The sequence below is a fragment of the Rattus rattus genome, chromosome 2 (assembly GCF_011064425.1).
Source record: "Rattus rattus isolate New Zealand chromosome 2, Rrattus_CSIRO_v1, whole genome shotgun sequence".
NCBI lineage: Eukaryota > Metazoa > Chordata > Mammalia > Rodentia > Muridae > Rattus > Rattus rattus.
Window position 1 is genome coordinate 115,125,938 of NC_046155.1, and position 17,140 is coordinate 115,143,077.

Sequence of the window (17,140 nt, forward strand, 5' to 3'; positions counted from 1 at the left end):
ATCTCCTACTCACTGCAAGACTTGCATATACTGAGGTAGTCCAGAAGTTACACAGCAGCATGCAGAGCATTTGGTAAGAACTCTCTGATAGTCCCAAAGCTGCCACTGGGAATACAATGGTCTCTAGGACTCATCACACCTTACAATGCCTGCCTACAGAATAGATTCCTCCTATGTGCATTCCTTTCAGCTGGGACAGACTGCTAGTTACTGTGCTCCTCAGAAGACTCCATATCCTGAGGCATGCCAATGATGTGTTGTACTGAGAGAATGATACCACATCCTGAGCCATCCTAGGATATCTGGTGCACTCAGGGCGTCTGACTATACAGCCAGAGACATCCTGGAAGATCCACTGTATGCAGGACACAGCAGCTTGAAGGCTTTCCAGGTCTTCCTTTGTACACGAAACAACTGTGCAATTGACACCACATTCTGAAGAACTCCCAGAGGCTCTGGGTCATTGCAAGGAAACTGACACAAAAGACTGAATATCTCATGGAGTTATGCTGTACACAGAGAAACAGACACAAGAGTCTGTAGTCCCCCCTGGAGGAAAGCTTCACACAAGACAATAGCTTGTTTGCTCTTCTGAAGATTCAACAGTCTGAAGGCCTCCAGACCTATTGTAGCCAGGGCAAGTAAAAGTCCATAAGCAGCACAAACCAATATATTTGTATATCACTAGAATCCAGTTTTCCCACAACAGCAAGTCCTAAATACACCAACACACCTGTAAATCAAAAAGTTGACCTAAAATCCTGTCATTTAAATAAAATAGAGCCATCAAGGAGATATAAATAAATCACTGAAAGAACTACAGAAAAACACAGAAAACCAGGTAGAAACCTTAAAAGAGGAAACATGTAATTCCCTTAAAGAAATACAGGAAGACACAATCAGGCAAAAGAATTGTGTAAAACAGTCCAAGACTTCAAATTGGAAGTATAAACAGTAAAGGAGATACTGATGTAGGCAAACCTGGAAATGTAAAATCTAGGAAAGAAGTCAGAAATTACAGATGTAAGTATCACCGACAGAATACAAGAGATAGAAGGGAGAATCCCAGGTGTAGAAATACCATAAAAGAGATCGACACAATTGTTAAATAAAGTTCAAATCATAAAACTCCTACCCCAAAACATCCAGAAATTCAGGAGAGATTGAAAATACTAAATCAAATAATAATTGGAATAAAGGAAATTAAAGAGTTGCAGTTCTAGGGCTTGGAAAATTTTATCAAGGAAATCATAGAAAAAAAAAAAACCTTCCCCAACCTAAAGAAAGAGATGACCATAAAGGTACATAAAGCCTATAGAACACCAAGCAAAGGGACCAGAAAAGCAAATCCTCTTTGCACAGAACAAATAAAGAATACTGAAAGCTGCAAGGATAATGGTCAAGTAACATACAAAGGTAAACCTATCAGGTTACACCAGATTTCTCAGCAGAGTCTATGAAAATCAGAAAAGCCTGGTTAGAAGTCATGCAGACACTGAAAGAACACAAATGCCAGCCCAGGCTACTATACCCAGGGAATTTTCAATCAACATAAATGGAGAATAGAAAATATTCGAGGGCAAAATCAAATCCAAACAGTATCTATTTAGAATACAGCCCTACAGAGTATCCTAGAAAGAATACTCTGACAAATGGAAGGTACCTATACCAAAGAAAAGCCAAAATATTAAGCATATCACAACAAAGCAAAAAGAAGAGAATCATAATCACATAAGGCCACCTAGAATATCAAATATAATGGGAGCCAACAGCCATCTGACTTTAATATCTCTCAATATTAATGGACTCAACTCATAAAAAGACATAAGCTAACAGACTTGATATGGAAACAAGTCCAGCATTTTGTTGCATGTAAGAAACACATCTTATTAATAAAGACAGACACTATCTCAGAGTAAAAGGATGGAACAAGTTCTTCCAAGTAAATGGTCCCAAGAAACAAGCTGGGGTTGATATTTTAATATCCAATAAAATAAGCTTTCAACCAAAAGTTATCAAACAAGATGAATTAGGAGACTTCATATTAAGCAATGGGAAAATCCACCAAGAAAATGTTTCCATTGTGCAAAATATATGTCCCAAATGCCAGAACCCACACATTCATAAGTGAAACTTTACTAAAGCTCAAAACACACATTGAACCCCACACAATAAGAGGGGGATATTTCAAAAGCCCACTCTCACCAATGGACAGGTATTAAAAGAGAAACTAAACAGAGACAGAGTGAAACTAAAAAAGTTATGAACAAAATGGATTTAACAAAAATCTCCAGAATATTTCACCCTAAAACAAAAGAATATACCTTCTACTCAGCATCTCATGGAAACTTTTCTAAAATTAAACTTATAATTGGTGACAAAACAAACCTCAACTGATATAAGAAGATTGAAAATATCCCAGGCACCCTTTTAGACAACCACAGCATCAGGCTGGTCTTTAATAACAGTAAAAACACCAGGAATCCAACATAAACATGGAAACTGACCAACTCTTTACTCAGTTATAGCTTGGTCAGGGAAGAAATAAAGAAACTAGAAACATCCTGCAATTTAATGAAAATGTGGATACATCATATCCAAATTTATGGGACATAATGAAAGCAATGGTAATAGGAAAATTCATAGCACTAAGGGTACTGGTAAAGAGACAGGAGAGATCTTCTACTTGCAAATTAACAGCACAACTGAGATCTCTAGCAGAAAAGAAGCAAACTCTACCAAGAGGAGTAGATACAGGAAATAGCCATGATCATAAATAAAATAACCAAATAGAAACAAAGAGAATAATACAAAGAATCAACAAAACCGAAAACTGTTTCTTTGTGAGAATCAACAAGATAGATGAACCTCTAGCTAAAGTACCTAAAGGGCCTAGAGGCAGAATACAAATTAACAAAATCAGAAATGAAAAAAGAGACATAACAACAGAAATGGAGGAAATTAAAAAAAAAATCAGATCTTATTACAAAAGCCTATACACAACAAACCTGGAAAATCTAGATGAAATTCATGGCTTTCTAGACAGCTACAATATACTAAAGTTAAATCAAGAGCAGGTAAACTATCTATACAGGCCCATATCCCATAAGGAAATAGAAGAAATCATTATAAACCTCCCAACTAAAAAAAGCTCATCGTCAGATGGATTTAGTCTAGAATTCTACAAGACCTTTAAGAAGACCTGATACCAATATTACTCAAACTACTCAATGAAAGTGAAAAAGAAGGAAGACTACTTAATTCATGCTATGAAGCCAAGATTTCTCTGAGACTTATACCTCAGAAGAACCCAATCATAAAAGAGAACTTCAGAAAAAAACATGCTTAGGGGTATTATTGCAAAAATACTCAATGATATTTTTGAAAACCGAATTCAGGAACACATCAAAACAATCATTCACCACGGACAAGTAGACTTCATCCCAGGGATGCAAGGTTAGTTCAATATACCAACATTCATTATTGTAATCCACCATATAACCACACTCAAAGAAAAAAATCACATTACCATCTCCTTAGTTGCAGAAAAAGCATTTTACAATATTTTCAACAATACTTTATGCTAAAAAGTATTGAACAGATCAGGAATTCCAAACCCATGCCTAAACTTGTTGCAAACAAATAGCCAATATCAAATTAAATGGAGTGGTACATGAAACAATCCCACTAAAATTGGGGACAAGACAAGGATGCCCATTCTCCCTATATCTATTCAATACAGTACTTGAAATGCTAGCTAGAACAATAAGACAACAAACAGAAATCAAGTGGATACAAATTGGCAAAGAAGAAATAAAGGTATTAGTATTTGCAGATGACATGACAGTATACATAAGTGAATGCCAAAATTCTACCAGAGAACTTCTCCAACTGATTAATCACTTCAACAAAGTGGCAAGGTAGAAAATTATTTCAAATAAATCAGTAGCCTTTTATACAGATGATTAACAGGATGAGAAAGAAATTAGGAAAACAATTCCCTTCACAATAGTCAAAAATAATATAAAATATCTTGCAGTAACTCTAAACAAAGAAGTGAAAGATCTGTATTACAATCACTACAAGTCTCTCAATCAAGAAAATGAAGATCGCAGAAAATGGAGATATTTCCAATGTTTAATAACATTGTAAAAATGGCCATCCTACCAAAGGCAATCTATGGATTCAATGCAATCCCCAACAAAATCCCAACACAGTTCTTCAAAGATATGGAAAAACCAATTCTCAAAATCATCTGGAAATGCAAAAATCCAAACCAAACCAAACCAAAACAATAAAACCCCAGAAACCTAAAATAAACCAACAAACAAACCAAGAGAATATGTGAAAACATTTCTTAAGAATATAAGAACGACTGGGGGAATCAATATCTCTGACCTGAAGCTATACTACAGTAGTGATAAAAAACTACATAGTATTGGTACAGAAACAGAGAAGTTGATCAATGGAATAGAATTGCAGTCCCAGAAATAAAACTACACATTTACACATACATGATCTTAACAAAGAAGCCAAAAATATACAATGGATAAAAGAAATAATATTAAATAAGTAGTGCTTGTCTACGTGGATGTCTCTATGTACAAAAATGAAAATAGATGCATATTTATCACCTTGTGAAAAGCTCTAGTCCAAGTCATTGAGGACATCAAAGTAAAACCAGATACACTGAATCTAATAGAAAAGAAAGTAGGTAAGAACCTTGAACTCATTGGCTCTGGGGAAATTTCCTAAACAGAACTTGAATGGCTTTTGCTCCAAGATCAGGAAATGATAAATGGAACCTCATGAAACTGCCAAGCCCCTGTAAGGTAAAACACATAGTCAATAAGACAAATCAGCAATGTACAAACTTGGAAAACTATCTTCACTAAACTTAGATCCTATATAGGGCCATTCCCAAAATATGTAAAGAACTCAAGAAGCTAACCACCACAAAACCAAACAACCCAATCAAAACATGGGGTATAGAACTAAACTGAGTATTCAAAACAGAGTAATCTCCATGGCCGAGAATAACAGAAGAAATGTTCAAAGTTGTTAGTGATCAGGGAAATTCAAATAAAAATGACCCTGAGATTCTACTTTTCACCCATCAGAATGGCTAAGATCAAAACCTTAGGTGACAACACATGTTGGCTAGGATGTGGAGAAAGAGGGACATTCATCAATTGCTGGTGTAATTGCAAACTTGTACAACCACTTTGGAAATCTATCTGGAGATTACACATAATATTGGAAATAGATTTACCTGAAGACTCAGCAAAGCCACTCTTGGGAATATACCCAATAGATGTTCCAACTTGCACTGAGTTCAAGAGTTTCATTATGTTCACAGTTGTTTTCCTTATACTATCTAGAAAGTGGAAACAACCCAGATTGCCCATGCAAGTAGCATGGATATAGAAAATGTGGTTCATTTACACAGTAGAATGCTACTCATCTATAAAGAACAAGGAGATCCTGAATTTTGCAGGCAAATAGAAATGTAACTAGAAAATATCTTCCTGAGTGAGGTAATTCAGACCCCAGAAGGAGGCATGTTATATACTCACTAATATGTGGGTATTAGCCAAAAATATATAGAAGTAACCCAAGATACAGTCCACAGTACTCAAAAATTCAACAAGCTCAAGGGTTCATGTGAGGACACCTCAGTTCTACTTGGCAGGGAGAAGAAAGCAACCCCAGTAGGGAAAGGAGAAAGGAGACAGGAAAAAGAGTGAGGTGAACATGATCTGGTATTGGGTGGGGGAAAGGACAGAAGTCCTGAGGGTCAGCATTAAGAATAGAAACAGGCAACCTCAGTAGTTAGGAGTTTCAGAAGACCCTCCAGAGTGTACTAGAGACCTGGAAGTTGAGAGACTGTCAGATCTCAAATGGAAAGACCCTAGATGAAATGCCCTACAGTGGGGAGAGGGAATTGTAGAGCCCAACTCCAGCAGAAAGACAGAATATTAAGTATGGGATGAGGTTTCTAACCCACAGTCACAACTCTAAACCATAATTGTTCCTGTATGAAAGAATTGCGTGGATTGAAAAGGTGAAGATCTTGAGGAAAAGAAGGTCCAGCAAGAGGCCCAAAGGGGATCCAGCTCAAGTGGAGACCCCAAGGCCTGACACGTACTAAGGCTATGATGAGCTCACAAATGGGACCTATCATGACTGCCTTTGGAAAGACCCAACAAGCAGCTGAAAGAGAGAGATGCAGATATGTTCACCCAACCAAAGAACAGAAGCTGCTGACCTCTGTTGTTGAGCTCGAAGAAGCTGAGAAGTAGGGCAGTTTTGTAGGAAGACCAGCATTCTTAATTTTACCTGGACTCTGGAGATCGCTCAGACACTGGATCTCCAACATGGTTGTCTACATCAGCTGATATGTGGTACCCAAAACAGATCATCCATGAGAGTAGAGTGGATACAGAAAATGTTGTTCATTTACACAATACAATACTACTCAGCTCTTAAGAAAAAGGATATTCTGAGTTTTGCAAGCAAATGCACAGAAATAGAAAATATCACCCTGAGTGTATTAGACCCAAAAGGACGTGATGTGCCAGGGTACAGCATACTCGGGGGGAGGGAGGGCAGCACTTCATCAGAGAAGAGGAGGGGCTTATAGGGGAAAGATTGTGGTAGTGTTTGACTGGAATATTGGTAGTGAGCAGGATGTGAAGTGAATAAATAAAAAAATTAAAGAATCTAATGGGAGTAAGGATGTCTCTGTTTCCTTTGGAAATGATATATACTAAAGTAACAAAACCATGCTCACTTCAATCCTGGTACAGGAGAACTCTATCAGACACTATTGCTAAAATATAAAAAGACAAAGAAGGAACAAAGTTCTTCTCATAAAGGCTAATTAGACTTTAGAAAATTTAGGATTCTATATTCTTTATCTTTATTATTCAGACTATAGTAACTAAAAGTACGTGAAAGTAATCAAAATTACATTCATTACCTCCATGAGATCATTTTCATTTTGTAACTGACCTGCTCTTTTTTTTTTTTTTTTTGAGCTGGGGATCCAACCAGGGCCTTTTGGCGCTTGCTAGGCAAGCGCCCACCGCTGAGCTAAATCCCCAACCCCGACCTGCTCTGTTTCTATGTTATTGTGTGCAATGTGTTCCTTAATATTTGTAGTGGTCATTCAACAACTCATAATTACTCCCTTTGTCTTGTTTTACTTATTTCATTCTTGTTCCACTATGGTAGTGGTTATATTTCTGGGTGAGACTTTTAGAAAATGGTATGCGATCAAATATACAATTTCTTAACCCATAAAAGTTAACTATTATCCACCCCAAACACCAGTTTTTCAACTTTTTAATGTTGCTTTATAATTATTCACAATGTCCTTTTAATGCTTCACATTAATATATTTGCACATATGGGGGATGATTTGGTGGATCATTGTCATACTGCCAGGATTTAAAATGAAAGAGGATGTATTTTCTTATGTTAAACATCTTTCTTTGTATCACCCATACTTCTATAATGTATCTGTCTCCCATATCAAAATAAAGCATTCCTTAATTTATCAAATATCCATAAACATTTATCTCATAATTATTTATTATGGAGCACAACAATAATACACAATAGACATGTTTCAAAGAAAAGTGAAATTAGAAATTAATCAATAAAACCAAGAACCAATTCCCAGCATTTACATTCTTCAACTATAAGCATAAAGAAATAGAGCATTCAGTTATTGATATGACTGATCATACAGTTTGATTCATGAGAACCAGGACTTAAGTCACTTTTTAAATTCTAATATATAGTGCTCCTTTCCTTTGTTTATTGGTAACAAATTACATGTTTGGACCTAAAATTTGATGTCAACTAGTAGTGTTGGTGGAGCCTTGTGAATATGTTTGGTCTAGCAAATGTGTCAGTAAAACTTAATGAATGTTTTAAATTTTAGAATGTATATTCTGAAACTTCTGAAAAGATTTTTTCTCAGGCCTTAACAAAATAATGAAGCACTTTGGTGCAAAGATGCAAAAAAGCAGCCCTGCACTAGAGGCCAATATACAGAAAACTTCCACAGCCACCATAGACTTGCCCTTGGTGCTATGATAGACAGGAAGAAAGGTGACCCAGACACTGCAAAATACTAGCATGCTGAATGTCAGTAACTTGGCTTCATTGAATGTGTCAGGCAGATTCCTGGCTAAGAATGCAAGGGTGAAACTTCCAATGGCAATGGAACTTAAGTATCCCAGGACACAATAGAAAGCAAGAATAGAACCTTTGTTACAGAAAATCAAAATGTGGCCTTTTTCAACATGTCCATCAGTATCAACAAATGGAGGAGAAGTACCCAGCCAAATTCCACAGAGAATCAGTTGAATCATTGTGCAAATTGGAATGATGAATTTAGGTGCCCCTGATACCAGCAGCCACCTCATTTTTCTACTTGTATTAGTAACCTTGAAGGCCAATATTACAATAATTGTTTTGGCCAAGACAGTAGATGCAGCTACAGTGAACACAACAGCAAATGTGGTCTGCTGCATGATACATGTGGCAAAGTTGGGATGACCAATGAAGAGCAAGGAACAGAGAAAACAAGAGATGAGGGAGGTGAGTAGAACATAGCTGAGAGTTCTGTTATTGGCCTTGACAGTGGGTGATTCTTGGTATTTCAAAAAGATACCAAGTACAAAAGCTGTGAGAGCAGAGAAGCATAAAGCCAAGATAGCCAGAGACATTCCCAATGGATCTTCATAACCCAGGAATGCAATAAGTTTTTTGAAGCAGTTACTTCCTCCAGGATTGGCATACTGATCATCTAGACACTTGATACATTGATTCATGTCTGGGACAGAAAAAATATCATTGGTTTAATAATTCTTTTTTATTCACATGACATATTAATGCATCAGAATTTTATGGTCAGGATGGCCTTAGCTTTTGTGATAAGTGAGACATTATATTTGATTGCTGTTTATTAATTAATGGCTTTTTCAGTCATTTACCTAGCTTTTCCATTGGTGTCCCTCAGTTCAGTCCTATGCTTGGTAGTATCTATATCTTTGTTGGTCAAGTGCTGGTAGAATATCTCAGGGCACAGCCATATTGAGCTCTAATCAGCAAGCACTTCTTGGTATCAGCAATAATATGGGAGTTTGGTTTCTGCAGATGGCAGAGATCCCTAGGTGGGGGGATGATATCTGCATGGCCTTTCCTTTAGTCTCTGTTCCTTTCTTTGTTCTTGTCCTACATTAGGACAGGAATATTTCTGGTTTAAAAATTTTGAGAAGAGTGACTGGCCACATCTCTTATCTTGGGGCGATGCCTGTCTAATGGAAGTGGTCTGTACAGGTTGTATTTTCCCTTTGTTGGATATTTTGGCTAAAGTCATTTGTCATTGGCTCCTGGAAATCTTTCAATCCTTGGAGTATATGACTTTCTAGTGGTTACTAGCAATTCTCGATCCCCTGCTGAAAGGGATTGCAACTCCATAAGATGAACAATATCATCTAAGTGGACAACCCAGAGCTCCAAGTTACTAAACGACCAACCACAGTGTTTGCATGGAGGGACAAAGAACTCCAATTACATGTGTAGCAGAGGATGACCTTCTTGGACATCAATGGGTGGAGAGAGAGGCTTGATGCCCCAGCATAAGGGGATGCTAGAGGGATGAGGTGGGAGTGGTTGAATGGGTGGAGGAGCACTCTCAAAGAGGCAAAGCAGAGGGGAAAGAGGGGTTGTGGGATGGGCGGTTGTGGAGGGAAGACTGGAAATAGGGATATCATTTTAAATGTAAATTCATACAATGATTGATTAAAACAAAACAAAACCATAAAAAACAAACAAACAAAAAAGAATTAGAAGAGAATTTTCAAAATCTATTATCTTTGTACAGTTATGCAAACCTCTTGATTTTATTTATCTTGCATATTCAAGAAAATTTCAGTAGCTTCCTGAAAAATAATAGAATATGATAGACTATTGATATTTTTATTACCAAATATATTTCTGAATGGAAATCACAGAGGCACACTCTTATTTTTAACATTTCTGTAAACCCCAAAATACAAAAATAGAAAACCAGCTTCTTCCTTGTATATTTTGATTCATCTATCAGATATAAGATAAAACCATTCACTAAATTCTTTCTGTAATCCATTGAGTATGCAAATACCATATATTTCAGAAAAGAGTTCATGAATATGAATTAAAACCAACCAGAAACTGCATAAGTCATTTTTTCAGTTAAAATCTCTACATGTTAAAACATCAATATTAGGATTCAATGTATGAATTTTAGTAAGAAATTGTACATATCAGTTTTGCCAATTTACAATTATTTGCTTTCAGTGCTCTCCAAAAATATTTACAAATATTTTTGATGCAAAATTATTTAATTATATTCATAAAAATTTGGTCATTTTGAAAAAAAACAATATATTGTGTTATATAAGTCTTATGCATGACAACTAAAATTCAAAATTAGAGTTTTCCTCAAAATATAAGATCCAAATTATTTAATCAATTTAAAAAATGATATCAAAGAATCCATTCTGCACTAAGGATTAGATATCCAAGTACTTCTAATTCACTCCTTGAAGGAAGGAAACTTTCTCACATTAAAGTAGAATAAGAAATAAAAGACAAATTAATATAAATTACTGAATTCATTAGTGATTTATTTGAAGTACTGCTTGTAATCCTGTTTACCAAGCACTACTTCATGAGATACTTGGAAGAAAATGCCCTGGAGAAATAGCTGAAATGGTGAGGCTTTGCCCTTCTTATCCTTCTGATTACCAATAAAATTATGTAAAATCTTTCTTGTTTTCCCAGTCTACAATGCAATTTTTAAGTATAAAATGAGAATCAGAAAGAGCTCTACATACTCCGAAGTGCAGACACTCCTGAGAAATCAGAGGAGACTACTCTCTCCCCACATTCCCGACTCAAGAGGAAAATGCCTATGCAATCTATGGCCCCTGTACACAGGGTCCTAGGAGCAGTAGGGGCAGGACACTTCAAGTTGCTGCCCTTGCTGAGAGCTGAAAGACAGTCACCTGTGCCTACATGCCTGAAAACAGAAGTAAAGCAACTTTTCTGCTCCAAGTGATCTGCCTAGTGGACTCAGAACACCCAAAGGCAGAAGTCCTATGGAATCGGGCACTTCTAGTTTCTGGCTTTGCCCAGAAGTTTTCTGTTCCTGTCCCACAGTTCCCTGCTCCCAAATCCAATGGGAGAGAGAGCTGAATACCCAGAAGTATGGACAACCCTGAGACTGCAGGACAGACGGCCACTTCTGCCCACATTTTCCCACATCCCTGGCCTAAGAGGAAACTGCATATTGCCTCTGGAGACAGGAATATAGGAGCAGTCAGCAGCCTGTACCTCTGGTTCAGGTCTGTGCCTAGGACTGAACTGAACTGAACCGGTCAGACAGATCCCTGTACCTAAATCCCATGGGAGTTGGGGAGAGCTAGACCCTCAGAAGTGAGGACACTCCTAAGAAACCAGAGGATACTTCTCTCTTCCCATGTTCCTGACTTAAGGGGAAATCACCTCGTGCCATCTGTGCCCACCTGCACAAAGGGACCTAGGAGCAATAGGGGAAGGACTGTTCCATTTGCTGCCCTTGATGAGAGTTGAAAGCCAGCCAGCAGGAGAGACTACATGCCTAAGAGCAGAACAATCTGTTGCCATAACTGGCTGAAATAAAATAGGAAAACAGGGTTACAGGATGGTCAAGCCACCATCAGAAACTACAAGACAAGCTAACACCATAGACAACCTGATGGCAAGAAGCAGCACAATAAACAAAGCAACAGAAACCAATAATATGTGGAATTATCAGAGGCCAGTTCTCCCACCAAAGTAAACAATGGATATCCAAACACACCGGAAAAGCAAGATTTAGATTCAAAATAACATTGTATCATGATGATGGAGTACTTTAAGAAGGTAATAAATAACACCTTATAGGAAATACAGGACAACACAAGTAAATAAGTAGAAGCTGTTAAAATGGAAATACAAAATTCCTTTAAAGAACTACAGGAAAACACAACCAAATAGGGGAAGAAATTGAACAAATTCATCAGGAGTTAGAAATAGAAATAGAAAAAAAAAAGAAAGAAAGTACAAAGGGGGACAACCGTGGACATAGAAAACTTAGGGAAGAGATCAGGAGGCATAAACACAAGCATCACCAACAGAATACAAGAGATGGAAGAGAGAACGTCAAGAGCAGAAGATACCATATAAAACATTGACATAACTGTCAAAGATAATGTAAAACAGAAAAACATCTTGCCCAGAACATACTGGAAATCCAGGACACAATGAGAAGAGCAAACCTAAGGATAATAGGTATAGAAGTGAATGAAGACTCCCAACTTAAAGGGCCAATAAATATCTTCAAGAAAATTATAGAAGAAAACATGCCTAACCTAAAGAAAGAGATGCCCATAAACATAAAAGAAGCCTACAGAACTGCAAAAAGATTGGACAAGAAAAGAAATTCCTCCAGTCACATAATAGTCAAAATACCAAAGGCACAAAACAAAGAAAATATAAAAGCAGTAAGGGAAAAATGCTAAGTAACATATAAATTACACCAGACTTCACACCAGAGAGTATGAAAGCCAGAAGATACCGGACTGATGTAATACATACTGTAGAGAAGAAAAATGTCAACCCAGGGTACTATATTCGGCAAAACTCTCAATTAACATTGAGGGAGAAACCAAGATATTCTGTGATAAAACCAAATTTACAGAATATCTTTCTTCAAATCCAGCCTACAAAGGGTAATAGATGGAAAAGCCCAACACAACGAGGGAAACTACACCATAGAAAAAGCAAGAAAGTAATCTCTTTGGAACAAAACAAAAAGAGAAAAAACACACAAACATAATGCCACATCTAAATATGAAAAAGACAAACAAACAAAAAACAAAAAACAAAAAAACAAAAAACTCCCAGGAGGCAACCATTACTCTTGCTCAATATCTCTCAACATCAATGGACTGAATTCCGCAATAAAAAGAAATAGATTAACAGACTGAATATGTAAAGAGGACCCAGCAATTTGCTGCATACAGGAAACATACCTCAGAGACAAAGACAGACACTACCTTAGAGTAAAGGCTGGAAAACAACTTTCCTAGAAATGGTCTGAAGAAGCAAGCTGGAGTAGCCATTCTAATATCAAATAAAATCTATTTTCAACTAAAAGTCATCAAAAAAGATGAGGAAGGACACTTCATATTCATCAAAGGAAAAATCCACCAAGATGAACTCTCAATCCTGAATATCTATGATACAAATACAAGGGCACCTACATACAGAAAAGAAACGTTACTAAAGCTCAAAGCACACATTGCACTTCACACAATAATAGTAGAAGATTTAAATACCCCATTCTCATCAATGGACAGATCATAGAAAAATAAATTAAACAGAGACACAGAAAAACTAACAAAAGTTTTCAACCAAATGTACTTAACAGATATTTATAGAAAAATTTCATCCTAAAAGGAAATGATACACCTTCTTCTCAGAACCTCATGGCACCTTCTCCAAAATTGACCATATAATCAGTCACAAAAGAGGCCTCAGCAGATACAGGAAGATAGGAATAATCCCATGCCTCCTATCAGATCACCAAGGACTAAGGCTAGTCTTCAATAACAAAATTAAGGAAAGAATGGCCCTCATATACATGGAAGTTGAAAAACACTCTACTCAATGATAACTTGGTCAAGGAAGAAATCAGTAAAGAAATTAAAGACGTCTTAGAATTTAGTGAAAATGGAGGTACAACATTTCTAAACTTATGGGACACAATGAAAGCTGTGCTCAGAGGAGAACTCAAAGCTCTGAGTGCCTGCAGAAAGAAACAGGAGAGAGCATACATCAACAGCTTGATAGCACACCTAAAAGCTCTTGAACAAAAAGAAACTAATACACCCAAGAGGAGTAAAAGGCAGGAAATTATAAAATTCAGGGCTAAAATCAACCAAGTAGAAATAAAAAGGACTGTACAAAGAATCAATAAAAGCAAGAGATGGTTCTTTGAGAAAATCATCAAGATAAATAAACTTTAGCCAGACTAATGAGAGGGCACAGTGAGCATGTTCAAATTAACAAAACCAGAAATGAAAAGGGAGACAAAAGAATAGAATTGGAGAATGTCTGAAAAATCATCATATCCTACTACAAAAGCCTTTATTCAAGAAGACTTGAATATATGGAGGAAATGGACAATTTTCTAGACAAATACCTTGTACTAAAGATAAATCAAGAACAGATAAACCATTTAACAACCCCATAACTCTTAAAGAAATAGAAGCAGACATTAAAAGTCTCGCAACCAAAAAGAGCCTAGGACCAGATGGGTTTAGTGCAGAGTTCTATCAGACCTTCATAGAAGACCTGATACTAATATTGTCCATACTATTTCACAAAATAGAAACAGAGAACTACCAAATTCCTTCTATGAAGCCTGAATTATTCTTCTACCTAAACCACAAAAAGACCCAACAAAGAAACAGATCTTTAGACCAGCTTCCCTTATGAATATCAGTGCAAAAAATACTCAATAAATTCTTGTAAACCAAATCCAAGAACACATCAAAATGATCATCAATCGTGATCAAGTAGCCTTCATCGTAGGTATGCATGGATGGTTCAGTATACAGAAATCCATCAACGTAATCCAGTATATAAACAAACTCAAAGATAAAAACCACATGATCATTTCTTTAGATGCTGAAAAAGCATTTGACAAAATTCAACACCCTTTCATGATAAAAGTCCTGGAAAGATTAGGAATTCAAGACCCATACCTAAACATAGTATTAGCCTTGTACAGCTAGACAAGGCTCACCACTCTCTCCCTACTTAATCAATATAGTTCTTTATATCCTAGACAGAGCAATCAGACATCAAAAAGAGGTCAAAGGAATACAAATTAGAAAGGAAGAAATCAAAACATCACTATTTGCAGATGCTATGATAGTATAATTTAATGTCCATGAGAGTTCCACTACAGAACTACTAAGCCTGATAAACAACTTCAACAAAGTGGCTGAGTATAACATTAACTTAAACAAATCGGTACCCATTCTCTACTCAAAGGATAAACAGGCTGAGAAGAAATTAGGGAAATGAGACCCTTCATAATAGTCACAAATAATAAAACATAACTTCGTGTGATGGTAACCAAGCAAGTAAAAGATCTGTACAATAAAAACTCCAAGTCTTAGAGAATGTGTTTTCTCAGAAAATGCTACCAGAAACCATTACTCATTTAAGAGCCAGCTAAAAGACATGTCCTTTTCTATCATTAAGGAGTTTATGGTGAACTGTATCACCAGATTTTTTTTTTGTTGTTGTTGTTCTTTTTTTTCGGAGCTGGGGACCAAACTCAGGGCCTTGCGCTTCCTAGGCAAGCGCTCTACCACTGAGCTAAATCCCCAACCCCTGTTTTTTTTTATTAACTTGGGTATTTCTTATTTACATTTCGATTGTCATTCCCTTTCTTGGTGTCCGGGCCAACATCCCCCTAACCCTTCCCTGCTTCTCTATGGGCGTTTCACTCCCTATCCTCCCCCCATTACCGTCCTCCCCACAACAATCACGTTCACTGGGGGTTCAGTGTTGGCAGGATCAAGGGCCTCCCCTTCCACCGGTGCTCTTACTAGGCTGATCATTGCTACCAATGAGGTTGGAGCCCAGGGTCACTCCATGTATAGTCTTTGGGTAGTGGCTTAGTCCCTGGAAGCTCTGGTTGGTTGGCATTACTGTTCATATGGGGTCTCATGTCCCTTCAAGCTCCTTCAGTCCTTTCTCTGATTCCTTCAACAGGGGTCCTGTTCTCAGTTCAGTGGTTTAATGATGGCATTTGATTTAATGCAGCTAGAGTTATGTAATGTGAGGCTAAAGCAGAAAATTGAATGAAATTACATGTTACATGTGGTGGCCCTGAAGTGGAGGTGGGATAATCCTCATGTGAAGTCAGCTTGCGTTGTGGCAAATAGAAACTTAGCCTGGGGCTACATTCAAGTCTATCTAACCTAACTTTCCTTTTTAAAAAAATGTGCCTGCCGAAGCCTGGAAAACTGCAAACCGTTACCTACACCTTTAGATTAGGTTACCTGAGACTCCAGAATGATTCAAAGCTGTTCAGGAGATGAGCATGGCAGCATATGACTTAATCCCAGCATTCAGGAGTCAGAGGCAGGAGTATCACTGTGAGTTTGAGGTCAGCTTGGTCTAGAGAGTGAGTTCTAGGACAGCCAGGGCTACAAAGAGCGACCCTGTCTCAAACATCAAACCAACCAAACAAAACTGTCCAGAAAAAAAAAAAAAACATACATTTTCAGACTCAGGTCCAACTCTGTGTGACCTACTGAGCTAATAAAACTAGGAACTAGGAGTTTTCAGGACACAAACAAATTTGTAGACACATGCATGCACACACATATATACATACATACACACATACATTCAAATATACATAGCCATACATACACACACACATATATATGTATATATATACATATATATATCCACATGTATATACAAACAAATGAAACGTACATACACATGTATTTACACAAACATATGCACACATACACAAATTCACATAGCTACATACAATGCAAAAGTACATCTACATACTAAAAAATTATGCAGACACACATACACCCGTGGATACCTGTAAACAGCAAAATGCACCAGTATATACAGATATACACACATGCTAATATACATGAACACGTGAATATACAGGTTAACACACACACACACACACACACACACACACACACATACATTCACCCACACACATTCAACCTCAATAATTTTCTAATTTTAAATTCCCTGAGAAGAAATCATGAGGTTAATTTCACTCCTGGTAGCGACAAAACAGAGATAAAAGACCTGTATTTAGTTAATATGGTGAAATTTTCTGTATTTAAAACACAAACCATGAGAAATGTATATAAATAAATATGCACGTTCATAGATTGGAAGGATTATAGTCAAAGTATTCATACTATCCTGAGAAACATACAAATTCAATGAACCACTATCAAATAGGAACAAGATGATTCACAAAAAATGTAAAAGA

At 36.9% G+C, this 17,140-nt stretch overlaps 1 protein-coding gene across 1 annotated transcript in view; it reads right to left on the reverse strand.

Moving 5' to 3' along the window:
* Positions 1-7,940: 7,940 nt before the first annotated feature.
* LOC116894253 (vomeronasal type-2 receptor 116-like) overlaps positions 7,941-17,140 on the reverse strand; it is a 39,798-nt gene continuing 30,598 nt past the window's right edge. Inside the window, exon 6 of the mRNA XM_032895959.1 lies at positions 7,941-8,848. Coding sequence (XP_032751850.1) covers positions 7,941-8,848 — 908 coding nt within the window. The remainder of the gene's footprint in view (positions 8,849-17,140) is intronic.